General features: G+C 32.0%; 4 protein-coding genes, 1 long non-coding RNA gene and 1 pseudogene across 5 annotated transcripts; 1 reads left to right on the top strand and 5 right to left on the bottom strand.

Moving 5' to 3' along the window:
• Positions 1–386: 386 nt before the first annotated feature.
• Positions 387–2,454, bottom strand: LOC103857554. The gene has a single exon (XM_009134759.3). It carries the CDS (start codon positions 1,923–1,925, stop codon positions 1,077–1,079), a length of 849 nt encoding a protein of 282 aa, XP_009133007.1. The 5' UTR covers positions 1,926–2,454; the 3' UTR covers positions 387–1,076.
• A 241-nt stretch (positions 2,455–2,695) lies between these two features.
• Positions 2,696–3,240, bottom strand: LOC103857553 (annotated as a pseudogene).
• Positions 3,241–4,160: 920 nt separating this feature from the next.
• LOC103857552 (coatomer subunit epsilon-2) lies at positions 4,161–6,510 on the bottom strand. Its single transcript, XM_009134758.3, has 7 exons — positions 6,269–6,510; positions 6,092–6,181; positions 5,195–5,346; positions 4,965–5,100; positions 4,738–4,893; positions 4,532–4,611; positions 4,161–4,449 (listed from the first exon to the last, which is right to left on the bottom strand). The coding sequence occupies exons 1-7, from the start codon at positions 6,440–6,442 to the stop codon at positions 4,356–4,358; spliced, it is 882 nt and encodes a 293-aa protein (XP_009133006.1). The 5' UTR covers positions 6,443–6,510; the 3' UTR covers positions 4,161–4,355.
• Positions 6,511–7,578: 1,068 nt separating this feature from the next.
• On the bottom strand, positions 7,579–14,898 carry LOC103857551 (transcription factor bHLH53). The gene has a single exon (XM_033286281.1). The coding sequence runs from the start codon at positions 9,660–9,662 to the stop codon at positions 8,706–8,708; it is 957 nt and encodes a 318-aa protein (XP_033142172.1). The 5' UTR covers positions 9,663–14,898; the 3' UTR covers positions 7,579–8,705.
• A 1,585-nt stretch (positions 14,899–16,483) lies between these two features.
• Positions 16,484–18,243, bottom strand: LOC103857550 (berberine bridge enzyme-like 16; the record flags this gene model as incomplete). Its single annotated transcript, XM_009134755.3, has 1 exon — positions 16,484–18,243. A coding segment is annotated over one exon (1,623 nt), but the record flags the coding sequence as incomplete, so codon positions are not given.
• Positions 18,244–22,488: 4,245 nt separating this feature from the next.
• On the top strand, positions 22,489–23,620 carry LOC108870353. The gene is made up of 4 exons (XR_001956866.2): positions 22,489–22,822; positions 22,910–23,168; positions 23,271–23,361; positions 23,441–23,620. It is a non-coding gene; the product is annotated as an uncharacterized LOC108870353 (long non-coding RNA).
• The last annotated feature ends 2,184 nt before the right edge of the window (positions 23,621–25,804 follow it).

Raw genomic sequence — 25,804 nt, 5'->3', positions numbered from 1 at the left:
TGCAACTCAGCAAACTTAATCTAAATCAACTGAAACGTAGTACCTTGGGTAGAGAGAGAGATCGTTTGATCTACCAGACTGTGATCAACGACGAGTCCGATTCGAACCTCGGGTACTAAACTAAAGCTTTGAGCTTGTGATCAACATATATATACACATAACAAGTTAACAACTCCACGAAACAATATCAGCTGCAAAAATGGAAGTTTCAAGCTTTGAATTAAAGACGACAGGCAACAATGACTTTTGTACGTGCGACTTCAGAAGCAAAGAGATATACTAAACTACTAGGCAAAATAGTCAAACAACAAGCATGTTTTACACGTTTCTTTTGGTGTGTTATTTTTTTTGAACAAAAACCTATTTTATTGCTTTTTTTTTTTTTTTTTGGGTCAAAAAACCTATTTTATTGCTATTTATGGTATTCTCTATACACAATGACAGAGAACTAGTACCAAACAACAGAATTGTGCCAAAAAAGCTTAATGTTCGATCAAAGGTGAGACATGTCGGCTGACCATAAACATAATCCTTCATCAATCTGAATACGTAGAGATTCAAATTTTTATAGAAAGCAGATATTCGCTCTCCGTTGTTGTTATATACATACCGTTTTTTAGATACGAACATATGTTATTGTAAAGTCTTATCAGAGGCGTGCCTACAGTGTATCGAAAAAGGCATTCGACTCAGGCCCCCGATTAATATGACTGTTTTTAGGGCCCCAAAATTTAAAATAATTTCTAGTATAGTGGTTTAGACTTATTAAAAAAAAACATTTCTACCAAAATTAATTAATTTATTTTTTGAATTCATGTATTTTTTTTCTATATGACATAATATAACATATTTATGTTATAAAATTATTCTTTTATTGTATTAGACTTGTGTATTTGGTGAAAATAATAGATCATATTAGAAAATTATTTTCATTACGGTTATAAATAAATTTATTTTTAAAACTTGCCTTAGGCCCCTAAAACTCTTCGCACGGCACTGAGTCTTATTATAGTACTATGTTTTCCACGCTTTCTGTGCTGCAAAGAACGTATTGAAGTCATCTCTAGCTTTAACCTTTACGCAAGCGTGGGGGTGATACTCGATCGAGGTGAACTCGGGCATGAAACCGAGGTCATGTTCGAGAATCTGACACCGCGTTGCGGTGACGTCTCAGCCAAACTTCTTTGTTCCCTTCCGGACAGAGAAGTCTTCAGAAGAACACTCTTCAAAGCTAAACTTTCTGTTTCCTTGTCTAACAAGAAACCCGAACTCACCGGTTCTTGCACATTTCCACCGCCTCCACGGCCACATTGGATCATCTCCAACGGCAGGTCAAAGTACAATCGGTCGTTTTCTCGGGCCAGAGCAGTTGCTGAAACCCATGAGCCATATTCAAATTTCTCGAATGAGGCACCTAGGGAGACAATGGAGTTTGAAAACGATGACCCTTTGATCATTTTCTTCTTTATAGATGAATCCTTGCTTTTCGGTGACCTCGCAGTTTTTTTCTTCCCAAAACCAAGGAGGGATAAACAGAAGGCACTGCATTTGAAATCTTCCTCTTCATGGTTTTGGTTTTTCTCATGATCATACCGAGATTTTCCTACAGCAAACATGGTTTCTTGGCGGCCAAGCTTCTTCTGTGGTTTCATCATCGGCTCGGGTAGAACAGGAAGTGGCACTGCTTTATCTCTCGGTGGAGACATCACCTGAGGTAAGACCATTCTGAAGCTTTCATCTTTCACAGATGGGCTGGAGAGAACTGAGGAAACGGTATGCTGGTTCTGCAGAGCAGCATTCTTCACCAAGATTTTGAAATTAGGGTTAGAGTTTTCTCTGGCAAAAACACTGAGACGCTGCAACTCTTCATTGCTCCATTTACTGTTTAAATCATCTTCAAACACAAACAACGCTGGAGGAGACATAACAAACTTAGAAATCTTGCTAAGGTATTAATATGCTAAAGATGGTGAAGGAAATTTAAAAGGTGAGATTCTTAGGGTTGGGTTAGAAATTTAGAATTCATTGAGTATATATATATATATATACGGGGAAGAATTGGGAAGCACGTCTATGGCGGCGTGGAGAAGTACTGGCGCCTAACATGTAGGGGGTTTAATACATGCCGTCTAAAGAAGGAGCTGCATGATAATATGTGAATATAAAAAAATCAAGAAGACCCAAATAGGTAATAGAAAACGATTTTGAGAATTAAATAAGGAAAGGGTTTGTTGGATCATTGGATGCTCAAGTATCGGATATTTAATTTCTCCCTGAGTTCACAGCAACAACGCCAAAGGAAAATACCATGGATTTTGGTTTTTTGTTCTTAAACACACAATTTTATTAGCCAATCAAAATGTTGGGAAAGTTTTCCTAAACAATGACAATTGCTGACAAGTAGGAGGGAGACAATTTTCAAAACATTATAATTTTACTTTACTATTTAGACGTATTAAACTATTTTTTGTTAGAAAGTTTGGATCAACCATATTTAGACTTATTAATTAGACTATGAAACTGTAAAAAACAAAACTTCCAACTTGCAGCCATACATATATCAAATGTATTTTTTGTAACATCACATATAAAATGTATATGATCACTTTTAATTACTTCGATATACGGTTTGAGTTCACTCGCACTCATAAACTTCATGAGAATGTGAGATTGAGAGAAAGATTCCGGGTGCAAAGAACTTAAACAGAAGTCTTTATTTAATAATTAGATCGACAATTTGTTACACTTACACGACATATATATATATATCTTTATTAAACTTTCATGAAATAAGCATGTCTTATATCATTGAGTCCACATGATCAATCGTTTTTCCAACGGATAATTGTCATATATAATAACGGCGCTAACCTATAAAATCACGACGGTGGCGGCGTGAGGATCGGCGGGGGAGAAAACCTTAAGCCAGGGAAACCGGGAAGAGACGCCGGAGGTAACGAAGGTGACGGTGACGGTAAACTTGGAGCGTATCCAGGGATTGGAGAAGGTACAAACGGTAACGGAGGAAAAAAGTGATGGTGGTGGAGGAACACGGTCAAAGGGAAAGCCCTGTGAAAACAGGTATTTCATTACATCTATCGGCTTTATCTGATCGTTGAGATGGCGAGCTGCAGTTGTTTCCGGCGTGAGGTGGAAGATCATGATTAGGATTAGGGCTAAAGTGGTGACTGTCGAAGAAGCCATGTGTTTACGTCCTCTCTTTTTAACACAACTTAAAGAACTTTTTTGATTTATTATAAAAACAAGTTTATATTTTACGAAGCATGTATCTGCCCATTGTACATTGCTGTGATTTTCAGGGAAAACTAAACCACATATTTATACATATACACACAAAAAAACACAATTATCCATTTGGGAATTGTTGGACTGATTTAACAACTACAAATGCATGTGTATCGAAAGAAACATGAAAGTTGACTAAATGTAGAAGCATGCACATGAACATGTGTCTCTCATGCAGCTTGGACTAGAGACTGGAGCTTATTGAAATCGTCTAATTATATAAAAAACCATTGTATGTAGTATGCTTACATATTTACATATTATTCTTTAACATTCACACATTTCACTATCCTATTTATTGTATTATAAATAAATAGTTTGTAAACAATTTCGTTTGACTATTTTTTCTGTGAGCGATTCTCACAAAGTTAAATACTGTCAGTCACGCGACTAAAGATACTAAACAGAGTTGTTACGCGCGAAGCAACAAAAACATGTTTTGTGTATCGACCTAGACGATTGTAGTGAAGAGTCTTATTCTAGATGTTAGTGAAGGGTGTGGAAGGTGATGTGTTCTTATTTACTATTAGTATTATAGTATTTGTACGGTCCAAATATATGTAGAGATTTTTTTTTTGAAACAATATGTAGAGATTATATATGAAATTTTGTACTGATTAATAATGGCTTTACGTTGATTCTAGGAAGCAGCAATTCATTCAACATTTTCACCTGTTTGTAGAAATTACCTCTCAAATACATTTTTCAAATTAAAATTCTAACAATCGGATCATGATATCGTGAAATTGGCTGTGGACATTATTCCAGACAAGGGTTTGAACTCAAGTTATGGAGTGATGCATATTCCTATTTGGGTTTTGGCTACGCGATCAGCTAAATTAAGTCTGAGAGTATGATAGGTGGAGCCTGGAGTTTTATATATAAAAGTAATGAGATGGTAAACGTAACATACTCAAATGGCAAAATCTGGTTCATATACTGATTCCAAAAAGACAAAACGGTTTTGGTTGTTCTGTTGGATTTACCAACCGAGGAAAATATGTAGTAAAGCAAACTGATCCTGCAAAGCTTGAACAATGGAAGAGTCTTCAAGCGATAGATTGAAGCGCTCGCTCGAAGTTATCTTCGGCTGATGATACACGCTTCACAAGCACATGTTCAGGGTGTGATAGTTTCAGCTGGCTGTAGAAAAAAAGAAAATAGCATGGTCCCAATAAGTGAAATTAAACCAATGTTTTTATAAGGATTTTGATGCAATGCTTACCTTAAGTAACGTGAAGATGATTTGCCAACATGAAGACTGCAGACGACAAGGTTTGCAAGAGTTTCTGGGTCTTTAGCATCCTGCAATCACCACAAACTAGTTTTCACACTTGCCCATATTACAGAACAGCCAAGAAATCGAGTGCAGTTTGAGAAGTCAAGCAACATCTCTTGTTATACATGATTACCAAGAATGTGTTTAGTTACCTTGTTGAGTGCTTCAAGCAGTAGTGATTCAGCTTCATCAAAATTACCCATTTGCATACAGCAAACTGCTTTGCTATTCAAAACCAAGCATGTCATTGGATACCTCTCAGAGAAATCCTGGAAAATAAGATAAGCTTCCTGTATCTTCGAGCCACCCTGAAATTTACAATGTCAAAAACAGACTATATAATAAGCCAAAAACATAATTGTATATTTTTGCATTATACCACTGCCAGGTTCAACCACGCGGTAGCAAGTTGAGTGAGAGTGTGGTCTTCGTCATACTGTTGCATCACTCTAAGCTGCTTCTCAGCGTAATCTGATCTGTGCATCTTAATGAATATCTGGACATTCAAGGCATGCCTAAAAATGCAAAGGGCAATGAACAATCTATGAGCATGGAAACCTAGCCATCGTTACTCGGTCCAGCAAGGTTAAGAAAAAAAAAAAATCGTACAGATCCATAGTTCCTCCAGCATGAGTGTGTTTCAGAGCTTCATTATAATCTTCCTCATGCATGAAAATAGTACCAGCAATCAACCTCAAGATAGCATTGTTTCCTATTGTTGAATCTGCCAACCATTCCTTCACGCTTGAAATGGTTGATTCCTGACCAAGAACACATAAACATCAATGTTCTGGTAGTTAATATATTATATTATAAAATTTATGAAAATAAAAATAATAGTATAATTTTTTTCATACTATTTCATATATCTAAAGATATATATTTAATATTTATTGTATTTTGTAAACACTTTAACCGCCTAAATAACAATCTAATCACCAATTAAACGTTTTAGATGCTAATCCCTCCCTAATACCTAGTGTACAATATATAAGACCTGGGAGTTCGGGTTCAGTTCAGATCGGATTTTTCAGGTTTTCGAGTTCGGCTTCTTAGACTTCATTCATGTTTTATATATTTTGGGTCTATTTGATTAATAATACTTCGGGTTGGGATAAATTTTATAACACTCTCTAAGATCCATTTTGGATCAGAACTCGTTTCGGATCCAGTTATTAATATTTCGAGTTGGGATATTCTAGATATTATACTCCCTCTGTTTTGATATGTAAGTAGTTATAACAAAAAATGTTTGTTTCACAATGTAAGATGTTTACATAATCCAAAGCACATTTTACATTTATTACATGTTGTGTGACCAATCAAATAATTCATACTTTTTTATTATTGGTTGAATTTATGTATTAAATGCTATTTTTTCAAAAGTAAAAGTTTTTCTTAATATTCACACTTTTAACTAAAACTACTTACAAATAAAAACAAACTACTTACAAATAAAAACAGAGGGAGTATAAAAATAAGCATGAAATTGAGTATTTGAGTTACCTTATTATCAGGACTCGATAGATACATAGCGAGGAGCTTGACTGCCTGCAATGGAGTAGCGGCGGCTTCATCGATCTCACTGATGACAAGCTTTTACAACACAAAATTCGAACAGGAGATCAAAACATAAAAAAAAACGAGATCCGATGACGCTTATCGAGATGAATAGAGAGAAACCTGATAGCTACCGAGGGCTATGTACGAGCGGAAGACGAGACAGTCGCGTTCCACGGCGTCCTCCGGGGAGAGGTTAGGGATCTCGCTGTTGTTGATCGCCGTTTGGTAAGCTCCCAGATAAAAGGTGTTTCGGAGGTTGAAGAGGTGATCTGGTCCTGATCCCATCCCTGCCATTGCTTGCTTGCTCCTTCTTCTTCTTCCTGTAGATCTCAAAAGAAACAGAGAATGGGAGAAAATTAAAACAAACTTAAGTAAACGGGTTAATAACATTTTAACCCCCTTAAATTATAAATCTTATAAATAAAAGCCTATTTGTTTTAAATAGTACAATCAACACCCTAGTTTTGATTTGGGTCCCATGTGGGTAAAATAACGGTTCAGTTTCTTTTATAACTCGTGGGCCTATAGTTTAGTGATATGATCAGCTTCGGACCGTCTATCTTTTGTCGATCAGTAGCTTAAACCAGTGGCTGAGCCAGCTAATCAATTCACAGGGGGTCAGTCATTACATAACAAACATATGTTATATGGGTCAATGTGTTAAATTAGTAACATTTATCAGTTGTTTTCTTTTCAAAATACAAATAAAACTTGTTTTTATGAAAATCCATGTGGGTCACTGACCACCCTCACAAAGCAAGTGCTCCGCCACTGGCTTAAACATTTTTTCGTATAAAGTAACAAGTCAATTTTTAGTGGTTTAAGTTTGAGACTGGTTTGATAAGAGCATTTTCATCGGTTTAAGAAACTCAAAATGAAAATATTCAATAACATAAATACTAATTTTATTATATAATTTACTTGTTTTAAATAATCGAACTATAAATACATACGTCGCATGAGTTTTTCAAAGTGATGCTGAATGTTGATGTCCTTTTTAGGGCCTGACTGGTTCAAACGCAGCGGTTGCGGTTGTGGTTGCGGGAGTTTGTGGATGCGGGCGGTTGCGGTTTCTAGCGATTTTAAGAGATTTGTACGACTGGTACTGCGGTAAAAAATTGGTGCGTTTGCGGGTGACTTATGACCGGTTAACTACAAAATACGATAACAATCAAATAATAAATTAACAATATTTACATTTAATATAATTATAAAAATATCAAAAATCATAAAATTATAATAAATATAAAATTTATATTTAAAAATTTATAATTTTAAATTTTGAAAATTTATTGAAATTGTTTTTATTATAAATTTTTATAATATTAATTAAAATATAATAGATATATTTTAATATTTTCATAATTTCAATTTTAAATTTTTTATTAAATATTTTTACTTTTGTATATATATTGTTTAAAAAAAAAAGGTGTTTCGGAGGTTGAAGAGGTGATCTGGTCCTGATCCCATGGCTGCCATTGCTTGCTTGCTTCTTCTTCTTCTTCCTCTAGATCTTAAAAGAAACTGAGAATGTGAGAAAATTAAAACAAACTTAAGTAAACGGGTTAATAACATTTTAACCCCCTTAAATTATAAATCTTATAAATAAAAGCTATTTGTTTTAAATAGTATAATCAACACCCTAGTTTTGATTTGGGTCCCATGTGTGTAAGATAACGGTTCAGTTTCTTTATAACTCATGGGCCTATAGTTTAGTGATATGATCAGCTTCGGACCGTCTATCTTTTGTCGATCAGTAGCTTAAACCAGTGGCGGAGCCAGCTAATCAATTCACAGGGGGTCAGTCATTACATAACAAACATATCTTATATGGGTCAATGTGTTAAATTAGTAACATTTATCAGTTGTTTTCTTTTCAAAATACAAGTAAAATCAGTTTTTAGTGGTTTAAGTTTGAGACTGATTTGATAAGAGCGTTTTCATCGGTTTAAGAAACTCAAAATGAAAATATTCAATAACATAAATACTAATTTTATTATATAATTTACTTTTTTAAATAATCGAACTATAAATACATACGTCGCATGAGTTTTTCAACGTGATGCTGAATGTTGATGTCCTTAGAGTAAACCATAACTCATAAAATTCCAAAATGTTTTTTTTTTCTATTTACGGTAGTTGAGGCCAAGGTAAATAAAAATACTAGTACTACTATATTAAGCTAGAGAATCCCTATTAGCAAGGCATTATTCACGCAACTACCCCTTTCCGATCGCGGATTAGAGAGTTTGTTTAATCTGATTTTTGGGCTTTAAATTAGTAATACCCACAAAGTAAAAAAGAGAAACAGAATTGTTATTTTGTTAAAAAGTAAAAGTTTCAACATGTGGACATACATTAGCTAGCCATTAAAATGTCAAATGATAGCTAATACATGGACAACTAGATACGGTTGCTAATACCTATACATGAGACTAATACGCACAAAGTATTAGTTCCCAGTTAACAGAATTAGCCACTAATCAACAATACAAAACACAAACTAAGAACACAAACAAGCAAGAACAGACACAAAGCTTCATGCTTAGAACTAAAACTAGTTAGCCAGATCTGTGGACAGTAACTTGTCGATCTCTCGAGAAATCTTTGGGTTTCTCCAAATGGATTCTTCACTTGTTAGATCTCGAACAATTTCACATGGAACCAAACATAATTCCTTCATTGATAGCTTCTCCTGGACTGCTTGCGACTCAAGCAAAAACTGAGTTTCTATTTCCACATCAGTGATACCCTGCGTCTGCAAAATAACAACCACCTCGTTAGACAACACGGTTAGGGTTTCAATTAATTTGTAGTGTTGTTTTTGGAGGCTGGTTGTTACCTTCTTTGTGGTCTGCATCATTTGGAGGATGCCAACTTGGCTTTGCAAGAACTTGACATACTTAGCGGCGGCTTGGAACATCTCGGCGGTGTTAAGTTTCTGGCCACCAGGGACTAGTTTCGTGAGCTCGTGGGTCTTCTCAGCAATTCTTCTTCTCCTCTCTCGAGCCGCCATGCTCTGAGATGAAAGCTTTGGTTTCTTGGCCCCGTCTTGATCTCCTAGACCTGCCTTGAACACCAAGGGGATGTCATGAACTCGAAACTCAGGGAAGACGGAAGCTTGTTGAACGATATCAAGGTTAGGGTTTGGGAAATGGGTGAAAGTGTTACAGTGGTAGCTTGAGTTAACAAGTTTCTGGCGTTTTGGCGTGGGAAGGAAGGAATCCAAGTAGTGTATTTCGTCGAAAGTTTCAGCTTTAGGGTAAGGAAGATGGGTTTCTTGGGGAGGAAGAAACTGGTCGGAGAAAGAGTCAAAGTCAGTGAGCTCTATAAAGGTCTGTGAAGGAGCTTCTTCTTGAACAAATGGCTGATGAAACTGCATTTGAGGTTGAGACTGGAAGAAGAAACTGTCGGTTTCTGGGATAATCATATCCATATCTGGGATAAAACAATCCTGGAGCTGGATAGGAGGATCCCAAGTAAAGAAGTTGCTTAAACAATCCATGGACGACATTGAGAAGATGAAACAACCTGTAGAAAACAAGAAGGTGAAGCAATCAGTAGGAGTTACAAAGTGTTTTAATAGATGATTTTTAAGCTTGATTAATCGTTAATAGTTAGTAACGAGCTAATAAATTATCTGTTAAAACAAATTAGATAAAAAGAAAAAAGACAAGAGAGGATATATAGAGAGAATCAAAGACCTGGAGATTGATTTTAGAGGATAATGTCGTGTCTTTTGTTTTGATCCAAATAAGACTTCAACCTTGTAAGTTGTCTACTCGTTAACTGTCTCAATAGGCTATATATGAGAGAGAAAAATGTTAGGGTTTTAGAGCGAGAATAAAGGAGCGGTTACTCTGGGTTTTAGATTTTTTTTTGTAACGATCGTCCTAATTATTAGGGCCTAATTCATTTATTTTATTTCGATGATTGGTGTATCTATTCTATTAAAACACCTGTTTGACCCATTGATAAAAGTTGGATCCAACAACTATTTTTAACGATACATACCTTTTTAATGTGATAACTACTCTGCCTTTTTAATTTTCAAAACTAACCACCACATCATTTTCTTTTTTGAAAATAACCACCACTCCTTAATAGTAGGAAACCTCTATTTATATGCAACTTCCGCTTTTACAAGTTGTTTTCTATTTGATCGGGACCATTTAAAATATATTTAATATTCTAACCCATATCATTATGCCATTAATGAAAAAAAACAAAGAAAAAGATAGAAAAGATGAAAAGACGATGTGAGTAGATCGAACCCAGGCTATGTAAACATGTGCGTGCTGTGTTCCACTAGGCCACCGAATTTGTTTGCAAATTATTGATTATTATTTATTAAGTCTGTCAATTAATCATGCTATTAATAATTAATTAAGTATGTTTAAAGAGGAAGGTATAGCCTATATTACTCTATTCAAATTATAGACTACATGTAGGGGCAAGAGTTCGGGTTCGATTCCAACTATTCAGATACTGGTCTTTAGATGAGAGATTAAAACCTATTTGGATATTTATAAATTTTAGTTCGGATTCGGTTTGGATCATTACGGGTTTTCAAATACGGGTATTCATTTCAACTATGTAAAAATATTAAAATCCAAATATACCATATTTATTCTATTAAAACGGTAGTATGACCCATTAATAAAAGTAGTTTTCTATAGCTCACGCCATTTTTTAATACAACTAATGCCATATCATTTTATTAAACAAAAAGTACCCAGCAAAAAATATTTCAAACGATGAAGATACCCAATACGATGTCATCTAAAGAAGAATAAAATATATTTATTTTTATTTTAGAATTTTATTAGAAAGAAAATTAACTGTCATAAATTATACAAATAAACAATATCCTTAGAATTTTATTAAGTTTACATCAAACATGCAAAAATTTGTGATAACAAATTTTTGCAGGTTATTTTAAAAAGCACTAGATTCTAGCGGGTATATTTTTTGTTTTAGTTTTTTTATGGCAGTTAATTTTTAAATTTGTGTTTTTTTGTAATCATATTATGTTTAACATTAATTTAACTACCAAAAAATATATTAAATTAAATTAATATTAAATATAATATGATTTAAAAAAATACAATTATAAAATTTAAATTTTTCAAAAAAGATAGACCAAAAATATTTTTACATAATTTAAAGGGCGGGTATATTTGTATTTCAATATTTTTACATTATTTTAATGAGTATCCGTATTTAAACTGAACCCGTAATTATCCAAACTGAATCCGAACTAAAATTTATAAATATCCAAATAAGTTTTAATCTCTCATCTAAAGACCAATATCTGAATAGTCGGAATCGAACCCGAATTCTTACTCTATAATATGATCAGAGATAAAACATAAATATGATTACAAAAAAATACATATATGATACAAGAAAAGACACAAGTACATATGAAACTTGATTTATTTAATATATTTACAAAAATAATCTATTCTGTTAAATTCATATCATACAAAAATATAATTATACAAACACACAAACATATAAATTATATTAGACAAATATTTTTAAAACAAAACATATAGGGCGGGTCAATATCTAGTTTGTTTTTAAACTGTCTGTGTGAAAATTAAACATTTGAAAAATATTACGTTTATATAAAATTCGTAAACCTGCAGAATATATTACTACATCATTTTGGCAGGCCAATTATTTTCATCATAAGAATACAATTCATTGTGACTTTTTACGATGTAAGAAAATTGAGCCTCTAAATAAGTACTGTTTGGTACCAATATAAAAGTAACCGTCACTTTTAAGTTATTTTTTTGGCTTCTGCTTATGTATTAATTTGGAATATTAATTAGTTCATTAATCACCTACGGTTACTCGTCACTCAATAACTGTATCCTCTCGTTTATTTTTTATCCTTCATTTTCCTAAATATAGGCAAACCTTAGTTCTTGAGCGACACAAGCTATAGAGTATAGAACGTGTTTTAGAACGGCTAGGATATATAGCAAGTTCCAAATACGCTTTAAAAATCTTCAGAAATATTTCTATAACAATATAGAGCCCTAGAACACGTTTCTACTAATTAAAATTAAAAAAATCCAGTTAAATTTCATTCCTAAAACTAATAATTTTAGTAAGCAAAAAAAAAAAAGACTTGTGGACTTGGTAAAAGACGGCGATTTTGGCGGGTAAAGCAGGTTCCGTGCTTGCACGTGCCTCAGTCCTTACTTTGCCACCAAGTTTACTAGCCTCTAAGTAACGTGGGCTTGAATGAGATACTGGGCCGTTAATTCTTTTTAAAAATCGTTAATTTTTTTTTAGAAAAATCGGAAGTTTTTTAAAAACAATAATTTTCTTTAGAAAAATCCTTATTTTTAAAAAGAAATTTAATATTTTTTTTGAAATCGTTAATTTTGTCTCTTCATATTTGCTGGTTTATCATATCCAAATAATAAATGTTATCATATGCAGGAGCGGATCTATAAGGATCACTTGACACCACAAATATGTTAAAAACAAATTATGTAAGCTATGTTTAATAATTGAAGGCAGTGTATTTGGTTGAAATATGAATTATTGAACCTACAGAAGCCGAGATCAAATCCCCTAGAAGACTTTTTTGTTTTATTTTGACCCTCAAATAATATTTCATGGGTTCACCGCTGATCATATGTGAATATTATTTATTACACTGCACCATTTCAGTGAACTGTTTCACTGATTTGGGAGCCTAGCCTGCACAATAAGCAGACAAGAAGGCTGTGAGATGATAAAACGATGGTAGAGGAACAAAGAATTGATGGTAGGTATACATCGCCTGTAATTTTCAAAGACAATGCTGAAAGAAAGATTACTATACTTTTTCAAAAAAAAAAGAAGAAGAAAGATTACTATAAAGGAACTGTAAAGAAAGCGAGTGTTGAGTATTTCTGTATATTACGTATTGAAGATACATCTTTATATACAAATCAAAAGAGAGAATATGTCAACTACATATCTAAACAGTTGTAACAGATCATAACTTACAGAGAACTAAGCCTATAAGCTCGACAAGACGACAACTAACCACAATGACAATTATATCGAAATCCATTCACAATATTTTTTTGTCGGTTTTATAATCAAACAACAACAAAAATACATAATTAGTGTTTCAACGCGGATCAAAATCTAGTTAATTATTTATAACGACATGCATTAAGCTTTCTAGAAATTATTTTATTTTCCTAAATGTCAATACATTTTCTTTTTCAAAAATGGTTCTAAAGTTTGTGCATAATTTGAACTTATCTCTATTTCCATTATGTTTGGGTTTACCAAGTTAAATACCTCAAATTTAAGTTACGGTTTGATTTGAATAATTTCATGTGGTTAAATTACTGTTTATCCAAACTATTGTCAGAAAGTCTCAAAAAATTCCCACGTTTAAAGTATTAACTATGAATTGTAACAAACAATATATATCACAAGTCTTAAAGTCACTTTGTGCAATGGACTTCATTTTCATAAGGCCAGATATTAAGTTTAATTCCATGAAAATTTTACTTATTAGATATTAATAAATTAAAAATTATAGATAAAAATTCAATGATTTATGAATAACTATTTAGCTAAAGTTTTCAAATTGGAAAATTCTCTTAAATAGTCATTTTTAAATTTTTGTAACAAAAATAGCATTTAAAGAAAAAAAATGACCAAAATAGCATCTTTTTATCCTCAAAATCTAATATCTTAACTCTAAACCCTAAGTTTAGATATAAATATATTTTAATCCTTTAATAAAACTTATTTTAGTCATTTTTCTTCTTAAGGACTATTTTTTGACAAAAACTTAAAAATGGTTATCTAAGAAAATTTCTCTTTCAAATTTGAGATAATGATTTCATTTTAAAATTATTTTTAATATATTGTTCATTGAGATATTTACTTAAATATTACTGATAGCATGCTCTTAGATATTGGAACAACCATTTATAACACACAAAATGTAAACCTTGCCAATTATTTAGCTCTAATGACATTTAGCTTTCTAAGAATAAAACAATTACCCAAGATGTCAATACATTTTTTCAATATATAAACTAAAAGTAACGTGAATAACCACAATTGTACTTTAGTTGGTTCTAAAGTTTGTGTGCATCATGGTTCGATTTCAATAACTTGAGATGAATAAAGCTAATGTATCTCCAAAATATGGTCAGGAAGTCTTGAAAAAATTTCCACATGTAAAAATTAGACTACTATTTATAACAAACCATATCACAAGTCTTAAAGTCACTTTTTGCAATCGACTTCATACTATTTATAACAAACCATATCACAAGTCTTAAAGTCACTTCATACTATTTAACTCCCTGTATAAAAAATACTTATTAGATATTAAAAATCATATATTAGGGATAAAAAAATCAGTGATTTATGAAAAACTATTTAGCTATAAGAGCACCCTTAACTATAAATACTCTCAAAAGTTCTTAAATTTTAATTTAAAAAATAAATATTTTTATTTAAGAAAATTAATTGACCACTAAAACGACAAAATATAGAGACACCGATTCTAAAATGTCAGAAGAAATATGTCTCCAAAGGATCGGTTCAAACTTTATCTATTTTCTATTTTTTTTAATCTTCAGATACTCTACCAAAAATAAACGTTGGAGCTGCTATAATATAAAGTTTTCATATTTGAGATACTCACTTCATTTAAAACAATTTTCGTCAAATTGTTTGTTGAGATATTTACTTAAATATTATCGATAAACATGTTCTTAGAGATTGGAATATCAAGAGCAACATTAACGGGGACTTAGCAGTAAGTTTCCGTTGCCAAGAAAAAAACAGTAAGTTTCCCAAAAAATAAAAATAATATTGTTTAAATTAAATTATTGTATTTCATTTATTTTTATCATTTGGGCCTTTAAAAAAGCTAGAACTGTAGACTGAGGATATAAAAACTTCAAGAGAATTTCGCCTGCAACGACTTATTTTCCTCTCTCTCTTTTGTACATATTTTCTCTTTCTTACTTTTTTTTTATTTTTTTAACAAGTTTAATGTTTGGAACCCTTGCTTAAATACTCCCGTTAAAGCTGCTCTAAGCCCTACTTGTGGTGGTTGAGTTTTTTTATTTATTTTATCGTTTGATGTACGGGTATTACCTTATTTCTAGTAATGAAGTTTCAGAGTTAAAAAAAAAAAGAGATTGGAACAACCAATTATATATAACACAAAAATATAAACCTTGCATATTAGTCATTTCTGATGACATCAAAAAAATGTATTGGTAATTCTAAGAAGAAACAAATTTGCCAGAAATACCAATACATTTTCTTTTTAGATATTTTACTAAAACAAATTTGAATAACCACAATGTGTATAGTGTAGTCGGGTCTAAAGCTTGTGCATAGTGTTGAACTCATCACCATATCATCGCATCTTCACGTTTCTTTTTTATTCTCTGACGCGTATGACACACACCATTCTCCGTATAACACATAAACACTAATCAAATCTCCACCACTATAGAAACCTACCAAGCTCCAAATTCTTAAGCTTACAGAAATGAAGCCATTTGTTATTATATAGAATGAAATTACATCAGTGGCTTATCTTTGAGATTGGATACCACAAGAAGAACAAGAAAGAACACACATCCGATAAAACTCTTATCCGGTCTCCACAGTACATTAATCACCAAACTAATCAAGAACCGGAGTTGCTAAAGAGAAAAATATCAAGAACCGGAATCCCTTGCTTTCTGGTCGAACCCGGCGTTTACCTTAACCAAACTCAAGTAATTCCCACTAAAATACGTCTCCCCATAAACCTTAGCTTCTTCGTACGTCGCCTTATACCCAGGCGTGGTGATTCCGATTTCAACGTCTCTGTTGTTAAAGAAAACCTCACTCGGATGTAAGAAGTTATGGGGTATATATTATAGGGATATAGTCGTATTATTAAAAATAGGTGTGTTAGAAATAGTGAATGTATAGTTATCTAATTAGGGTCTCATCACTTAGTCTTTTGTTATTTGAAACCTAATTTCTCTATTATATATAAAAGTCAAACGTTTCTCTTATAGATTGGAACAACCATTTACAACACAAATATAAACCTTGCATGTGTATTATTTCTGGGAAATTATAACTTTACCTCAAATTTGATACTATTTTCCAAATTTATTTTTAAATAATAAATTATTTCTTCTGTGTTTGCTTTTTAAGAAGAAATATTTCCCGAAATGTTAATACATTATGTTTTCGATTTGTAAAACTAAATATAACGTGAATAACCAAAATTTAAGTTTAACTGGTTGTAATAGGAGTTTATTTATTATAACGTTGAACTCATCAGTAAAGATTATTCCATTTATTATTAATAGATTGAGATTACATCAGTGACTTCTCTTAGATATTGGAATAACCACAAGAAGAACAAGAAAATAACACATCCGATGAATCTCTAGTTCAGTCCCCACAGTCGACTATTCAAGAACCGGAATCCCCTGCTGAGACCGGAAAAAGTTAGTCGGGTCGAACCCGGCTTTAACCTGAAACAATCTCAAGTAATTCCCTTTAAAATACTTGTCCCCATAAACCTTAGCTTCTTCGAACGTTGCGTTATACCCCGGAATCGTAATCCCGATATCGACGTCTCTGTAGTTCAAGAAAGCCTCTCTCGGATTCTTCGAAACAAACGGAGTCATCGCCTTTTTAAAGCTTCTTGAGATGGCCAAGAACGCCTCCTCTAGCTCATCTCCAGGTGCATACCAATTCATGAAATGCTCTATCATGAAAACGTTACCAGCTCTATGCGTAAACGGCGTCTCATCAGATGCTATCTCAGCCATCCTGCCTCCCCAAGGGTTCCACTGCATCCAAACTCGCCGTGGAAGGGGCGAGTGATAGATCATCGTCTGGAAAATCTTGGCAATACCTCGTTTTGAGATAGGAGTTTGAACGAAGTCTGAAGTTCGTTTCCAGTAAGATTCGTTCACTGATGTTCTTTCGAGAAGATTCTCTAACGGTTCGTTTTCTGGGTACTCAGCCCAGAAAACCACCGAGTCGATCCATTTTTTAACCATGCAGTCAGGTTCCGTCAAGTATAGCTCCGGGAAACGTTTGTTCATTATGTTTAAAAGTCTCTCCGGCGAACCGAGAAACATTCCAATGAAGGAAACGTTAATCGTCTTGGTCTTGTATTTTGATGTAGTGCTCCGGTAAACCGGTTTAATCTCTAACCGGATAAACAAATCTTTGTCGATAACCGGAGCCACTTGCTGCCATTTGTGGACCAAGTCAATGACACCTTCTTCCACCGTTCTCTCCAGTTTAAAAACGGTGACGTTCTCCGGAACCCTAACGAGCTTAAGCTTCCACGCAAGAATCACGCCGTAGCTCCCACCGCCTCCGCCGCGAATCGCCCAAAACACGTCTTCTCCCATAGAACGTCTGTCGCGGTAGACTTTCCCGTCCGCGTCCATGATTTGCGCGTCGATGATGTGGTCAATCGATAAACCGTATTTCCTCAAGAGATTCCCGAACCCTCCGCCGCTGAAATGTCCTCCGGCGCCGACTTTAGGACACACTCCGGCGGGGAAAGCGTGGACTTTGCTTTTTTTCGCGATGTTGTAGTAAAGCTCGCCGAGAGAGGCTCCGGATTGGATCCACGCGGTCTCGTCCTTAAGGTTGATGTCCACTTTGTGGAAGTTGTACATATCTAGGATCACGAACGGCACCGGAGAGGTGTAGGAGAAGCCTTCGTAGTCGTGGCCGCCGCTGCGGACTTTGAGCTCGAGGTTCAGGTGTTTGCAGCAGGAGATTGTTGCTCTGATGTGGGTTTCGGTAACGGCGGCGACGATGGCTTCCGGTTTCCTTGTGGAGGCAGAAGCGAACCGGAGGTTTCTCACCGCCCTCATCAGGTTTGTTGAGAAAGATGGGTTTGTGGGAATCACGGCGGCTCTTGAGTTACGTCGGCCGGGGTCGGCCGGCTGAGTGTCGAGACATTCGAGGAAAAGCTCCGGCGCATACAATGGCAACGGTAATGATGAGTAGACTCGTGGGATTGTGATGAGATAGATAAGATGGAGTGTGATAGGGTTTAGGGTTTAAGATTTAGGGTATAGGGTTTAGTATTTTGCTAAAGACTTAAAAATATTTATTTATTTATTTTTTTTAACTATTTTTATGTATTTTTATTGTTTTATTTTAAAAAGATAATCTTATTTGGAAATTTAATGTTGTTTCCTTTTTTAAAAGATATCAAATATCAAATACTCAAACACTAGGGGGTGAACCCAAGAATTACTCTTTTGGAGTTTTTTTTCAAGTATATCTTATTTTTTATATATATGTTTTCAAGTATATCATGAAGTCTTTTGACTAAAATGGTAATAAAGTGTTGCCTCGATCGTCCTCTCTCTTTTTTCTTGTAATAACCCGCATATTTCTAATTTATGTTTGAATATTTAAATAATGCTCTCTATAAATAAATTATATAAATAATGTTCTTTGCGGAAAAATACATTGATATGGAAATGAAATTGGAAATGAAAAATATGGATCCTAAGTTCCTAACTTAAAAGTAGACTAAAGCTACAGGTTAATACTTTTCTGTAGTTTTTTTAGTAATTTCATATGATATTTTTGATAGAAATTATTTTAACTATTAAAGAGAGATAATCGAACAAGAACAACTAATCTCTACTAATAAAAGGGACCTTTTGAGGCTCCACAAAGCGTCCACATCAGCAAAAAAAACTTCTCTCGAAAGATGACACGTGGCATAAAATATAATTTTACATTTTAATATTACAAATTTTTGAAAATTATAAATAATATGTAAACATACAATACAAAAAATTGAAAAACTATCTCTACTAATAAAAGGGACCTTTTGAGGCTCCACAAAGCGTCCACATCAGCAAAAAAAACTTCTCTCGAAAGATGACACGTGGCATAAAATATAATTTTACATTTTAATATTACAAATTTTTGAAAATTATAAATAATATGTAAACATACAATACAAAAAATTGAAAAACTACATTAAACATATGTAAGATTACCATTTTTCACTTAAAAAAAAACGGCTTATCTCCATAATGTAACATTACCGTTTTATAAAAAAAAACAAAAAACATTATATATAATTTCAAAAATAATAAATATATGTAAACATACAACATAAAAAATAGAAATACTACATTAAACATATGTAAGATTACCATTTTACATTTTTATTTAAAAATAATAATATGTAAACATACAACATAAAAAATGGAAAAACTACATTAATAAAACATATGTAAGATTACCATTTTTCACTAAAAAAGACGGCTTATCTCCATAATGTAATATTAGTAAAAAAACATTATATATAATTTTGAAAATAATAAATAATATGTAAACATACAACATAAAAATGGAAATACTACATTAAACATATGTAAGATTACCATTTTACATTTAAAAATAACAATAATATGTAAACACTCAACATAAAAAAAATAGAAAAACTACATTAAACATATGTAAGATTACAATTTTCACTAAAAAAAGGGCTTATCTCCATAATGTAACATTACCATTATATAAAAAAAAGAAAAAAACATAAATATAACTATTTGACTATTTGTCCAAGTTCTTCTATTAAACATTGCCGCTTTACACTAAAAATGAAAAAATACATTAAGATTTAAACATCTATCTTAAAATATAAAATATATAAATTAACTAAATTAACTAAATATAAAGTATAATAAAGAGAAATACTCAATATATAGAAAAATAAATAATAAGTAAATATTATAAATATACAAATTATATATACAATAATAAGTAAATGCACAATTTATAAAAAATGGAAAGAGTATATTAAATATTAAACATCTATCTTAAAATGTAAAATATAGATATTAAGTAAATAGAAAGTATAAGAAAAAGAAATACACAACTTAAAAACAATGGAAAAAGTATATTAAGATTTAAGCATCCATCTTAAAATGTAAAATATAGATATTACGCAAATAGAAAGTATAAGAAAAGGAAATACACAATTTAAAAAATGGACAAAGTACATTAGTATTTAAACATCTATCTTAAAATGTAAATCTATCTTAAAATATAAAATTATTAGTAAATAGAAAGTATAAGAAATAGAAATACACAATATAAAAAAATAAGTAAATATATAATATAAGTAAATACCCAATTTAAAAAATGGAAAATTACATTAAGTTTTAAAAATATATCTTAAAATTTAAAATATAGATATTACGTAAATAGAAAGTATAACAAATGAAAATATACAATTTTAAAAAAATGAAAAATGTACATTAAGATTTAAACATCTATATTAAAATGTAAAATAGAGATATTAAGTAAATAAAAAGTACAAGAAATAGAAATACATATACAGGAAAATAAATAATAAGTAAATAATGTAAATATATAATATATGAATTATATATATAATAATAAGTAAATACACAACAAAATTTAAAAAATGGAAAAAGTTCATTAAGCATTAATCATCTATCTTAAAATGTAAAATATATAATATAAGGAAATACACAATTTAAAAAAATGGAAAAGGTACATTAAGATTTAAATATCTATTTTAAAATATAAAATATAGATATTACGTAAAAAAATAAGAAATGGAAATAAACATTTAAAAAAATGGAAAAAATATATTAAGATTTAAACATCTATCTTAAAATGTACATCTATCTTAAAATGGTAATAAATTATATAAAAATGGAAATATCACATTAAAAAAAAAGTATAGTTTTACATCAAGAAAGTCTCTATAAAATCCATTATACCATCAACATCAACCTCACACTATCAAGAAAAGCTTCAAAGCACTCGAGCAAAAAAATGGTTCCACCATTAACTTTTGCCGTCCCAAAAACTTTTAATGACCTTGAAGGAGATTTTTTATAAGAACGAACTTTTTATTAGGTGGATTCATTGTTGGGAACCCTGCAACTTCCAAAGGCAAACGTATTCATGGGAATTGAATTGTTTTTCATAGACTCAAAGGTATTCTTATAAATTTAAATTAATCTAATCCATAATTTTATTGTTAATATTCATACTAACTCTTTCATGATCAAACCATTACAGTTAATATCCATTCAAGCGTTTATCCCGGAACACTTCCTTCATCGCCGAATCAGGTATTAGTTCATGTTGGTTTAGTATTGTTTTTGGTTTATTAACAGGTTTAGGATGGTCCTATTGTAAATATAATTTAAGTTGATTTAGCATATATTATGCTTAAAATAACTTAAATTAAATAATAGTAATTATGCTTAAAATATAATTGTAGAGAGTTTTCAAATATAGTTTACAGAACATTATAGGTGATGAATTTAATTTATTAAATTCATTTATTACTTTAAACTAAGTTTTTTTTAAAAAATACTGAGTTATAAATATCAATGATGGATTGATGAGTATAATATGAAGACAAAAATATAATTATTTGATTTTCAAGATAAGAAATTCAGCTTTTATTCAGTTACTCAATATATAACATCTTAAATTATTTTTTAAAACATACACATAATTTATATATATAGATTAATCTTCCAAACTTAAACTATTATATTATATATGGATAATGTTTTTAAATAAAAATAATTTCTGATTTAAATAAAAACAACAAATGGTTATTTTTAAATAATGGATGTAATTTACATTATACTATCATTTAACAAGTATTAGATACGTTTTGATATATCATTATTTTCTATTTCCAGAAAACAATAAATTGTTAAACATCAATATCATCAAGGTTAAGTATACGAACAAAAAAAATTCAAACATCACAAAAAAAATATTTACATAAACATTATAATACAATAATTTAATCAAAAAATACAATTCAAAAAGAGAATATTCAAAAGAATAGTTATATACTTAATATTTGAAAATCAAAGATATTTTTGCTAAAATTGTACTTACATGGCCAAGGAGATCGACCATCTTTTTACGGATCGATCGATTGTTGAGCATGTGATCGATCCGAAAATACTCTGCAGTTTAATTAAATATCTAAAACATTTATTCCAACACTCAACAGATAGTTTTGCTAAATATGATAATTAGATAGCCAACAAAATTACAAATAAATATTTAAATAGTAAAAATATGTTAATTGAACGTGTTAAAATTTAAAATAAATTTTAATTATGACATGCATCTTAAGATTTATAAAAAATATATATCATAACCTAAATATAAATAATTTAACAACTTAAATTAGAAAAAAATAAAAATCCCGGGCGTAGCCCGGGTTAATCCCTAGTCTATAACAATAAAGGAGAGTTGTCTCTCTCTTTAGGCTATCCAGCTCAGCAAGAAGGCTGGGGCGTTTTCCGCCACGTGGCTTCACCCAAACAAATGCAAATTCGCTTCTCCTCTACGTTTGGTGGGCTTCTGCCGAGATTTCGTTTTTGTTGCGTTGATTTTTTTTTTTTCTGGTTCTTGAACTTATGTGGGCTTGAAGGAAAAAATGAGAAGCCCATACTAATTAGGTTTAATCGCCTTCTTCTCTACCACATTCTACGCCTCTCTCTCTCTCTTTTTTTTTTGGCTCTCTGCAACTTAACGTCTTCAGCCCCAGGAATGTGAAGAAAGGCGGTGAGCCTTGACATGCCACTGATTGATGAGAATGTAAGAGAACCTTTGTTTTCAATTTATAATCTCGATGATTGTATCAGTTTCTATTGTCTAATCTATCGATTTGCTCTTTTGTAACAGTCAACACTTGTGCAAGGATCCTTGAGTGCAAACCGTCTTCTCAGATTCAGACAGCGTTTCAGCTAAGGCTCTGTGTACACGTTAAGCTGTTTTGACGTAACGCGCAGTAACAACAATTTCCGGTTGACTGATGCCCTCCTCTTCATACGGTTCAATGATGGAACCTCTTTTGAAAATCTCACAGATTCCAATAAAGTCATACCCACTGAACTTTTTCGGTTCCGACGTGCACTGGCAAACACCAACAAACAATTTCCTGGTATGTAACTAGAGCTGGGGTTTTTTTATTTTGAATCTGAGTAATGTTGTTGGATTTTCTGATAGCATGTTTTTAACTTATTCACATGTAATCATTTCCTAGACATTATTGGTGAGCTAAGTGCAATAAGGAGCACCATCAACGACAATCTTCCTGGTGCAAAACGCATAATGCTTACTTTGCGTCTTGATAGGTATTTTTGTTTTTTAAATCTGATTTTGTAGTAATAGAAATTGTAATGTATAACCCACGTGATTATCTCCCCTGTGCAGTGCTGTTAAAGTCTGGGTTAGTATGTTTGACTCTTTGGCTATTGCATTCCACGAAAAATTTTAGAGCTATGGGTCAGAGCCAAAAATTGTGCTTGTCACGAGCATAAATCATGAGCATATGTTTTCTCAGGCCGGCAATATTACTGTTTTCTCAGAAGCAGTAAAAAAAGTGTTTGACAGGCAAGTCAACTCATTCTAATTATAGCAACATAAATTTTTCTAACTTCCAAATATTGTAAACATGTTTCCTATTTGTTTTACTGTCTTTCCATGTTCATCCTCCTTCATTGCCAGGTCAAGGAGCAGACCAGCAAGCGTCTTCATCCAAGATGGTTCATGCACAGAAGATTGAGCCACTTACCATTTCAGAGCTTAACCAATTTATTATCACTGCTGATTCTCAGGTGTAATGTGGTCTATTTAAATTTGATACACTTTGAGCTTAATCATCTGAGTAAGGAGTATTGAAATTTGTCCTACTTCTTCTACACTTGACAGATTATTGAGTTCCTCTGCACTGCTAAGTGACCGGGATCCAGCAAGATGACGGTTGTTGTTATATTGGTTTTTTCAGATGTTCAAAGAAACTTGTCCGAGAGATATCTTCCTTCACATGTGCTCAGGTGAGAATTTCACAACTGTATACTTTCTGCATATTGAAAGCAATTATCATATAGTTCCAGTCACTTATTTTGTACTGCTGTCCTTTCTCTGAAAACAGGTACCGAGTGACACTGATTCAGCATCTTTCCTTGCTTTGTTACGAAGATTGCTAAACTGACAAACATCCAAGCTTCTGAGGCTGCATAGACTGGTATTTCCTAAAGTCAACCAGTTAACTATTAAGTGGTCCTATTTTTTTTTTTTTTTTTGGTAACAATTAAGTGGTCCTATTATTTAGATAGATCCTAAAACATTTAAAATGTTGTTTCTGGTTTGCAGGGGATAGGTGTTCATGCTCAGGTTGATACTGAGTTGCATCGGTCCCTTGCTGAGATTGTTGGGAAAACCTACACATTCCATAAACTGAACGATTTCAATTTTGCTTTGAAGCATCAAACCTTCACCATTTCCCGCATATTTCCAGAGCGAGAGCTTGCACCTATGCCAGCCTTTGTCATACCTTTAGTTCCGTTTCTTAACGTTAATTTTCTACATCTACTTTTACTTCCAATATATAATCTCCTGTTTGTTACCTTATTAATAGGAAGGTGCAAATGCTCCTGAGGAAGCACTGCATGAAGTTGTGGCACCAGGAACAGAGGAGAAAGATGCCAACACTTGCAATGTGGCAGAGGAGAGCCATCCACGTCTGATGCTTCCACTGCCGGACGTGCTGCATCGGCCAAAGAACAAGTTACTGCTGATAGGAATGCCCGCAAGAAAGCACGTGTGGAATGAGTCCACTACTAGCTCTTAGACAAGCATAACTTCTTATCGACTACTGCTTATCTTTTAATTTTCGTCAACTTCTTATCGACTACTGCTTTTAGTATCTTTTACTTTTTGTTTAATTCTATTTCCCTTTTGTTTTATAACTTCATGTTGTGGTTGTCGTTTAAATTATTAATGCAAATTTTTTTATGCAGAAAATTTCCCTATTTCGTGCCTTCATAAAAAGAAATGTCATGAAGCCGCCAAGGCGGGTGTAAACATATTAACACTTGCAAAGGTTATAAACAGTGGTCTCTTACAGACAGGTGTTTTCTTCCAAAAAAACAGAAAATTACAAAGTGCATACCTTCTTTACAATATTTTGCCACATCCTCTATGGTTTTCAGGCAAATTTTTGAGAAACATATTGAACATAATTAATACATAATTATAAGATCAAAATTTTTATCGCAATTTACATAATCGATTATTATCATTTCTAATAATTAACAAGGTCCATATCATTACTACCTCTAAAAATGACATGAACTTATAGCACTATTACCTCTAACGTATCATATATTATCGTAAATTGGGAAATCTAATATAAGTTGAAACAAACATATATTATAAAACATCATTTGGTGTAGCATAATATATACTAATTATTATATATGACATTATTGACACTATTATATATTACTTTAAAATATAAATTTTATAATTTATCACATTACATTAGATTTTCAATTTTGTTTGGAGGTGGGTGTATTAATTTATTATCGTGAGAAAATTACCTATTGTAATACTATTAAAATCTGATACTTTTAGAAATAAAATTTTTTTTAGTTATTTATAGTTTAGATTTTCTTCTTATATATCAAATTGAAATATAAATCAAAAAGGAAAAATATAAATCATTACATTTTCCATTTCTTTTAATTTGAAAATTTTGTGTTCTCTGACAAAAATCAATGTTAGTGGTTCTCT

This window comes from Brassica rapa, chromosome A03, assembly GCF_000309985.2.
Source record: "Brassica rapa cultivar Chiifu-401-42 chromosome A03, CAAS_Brap_v3.01, whole genome shotgun sequence".
In the NCBI taxonomy this organism is placed as follows: Eukaryota; Viridiplantae; Streptophyta; class Magnoliopsida; order Brassicales; family Brassicaceae; genus Brassica; species Brassica rapa.
Note: the sequence above shows the minus strand (reverse complement) of the source record. Positions and strands in the feature narration are given on the sequence as shown.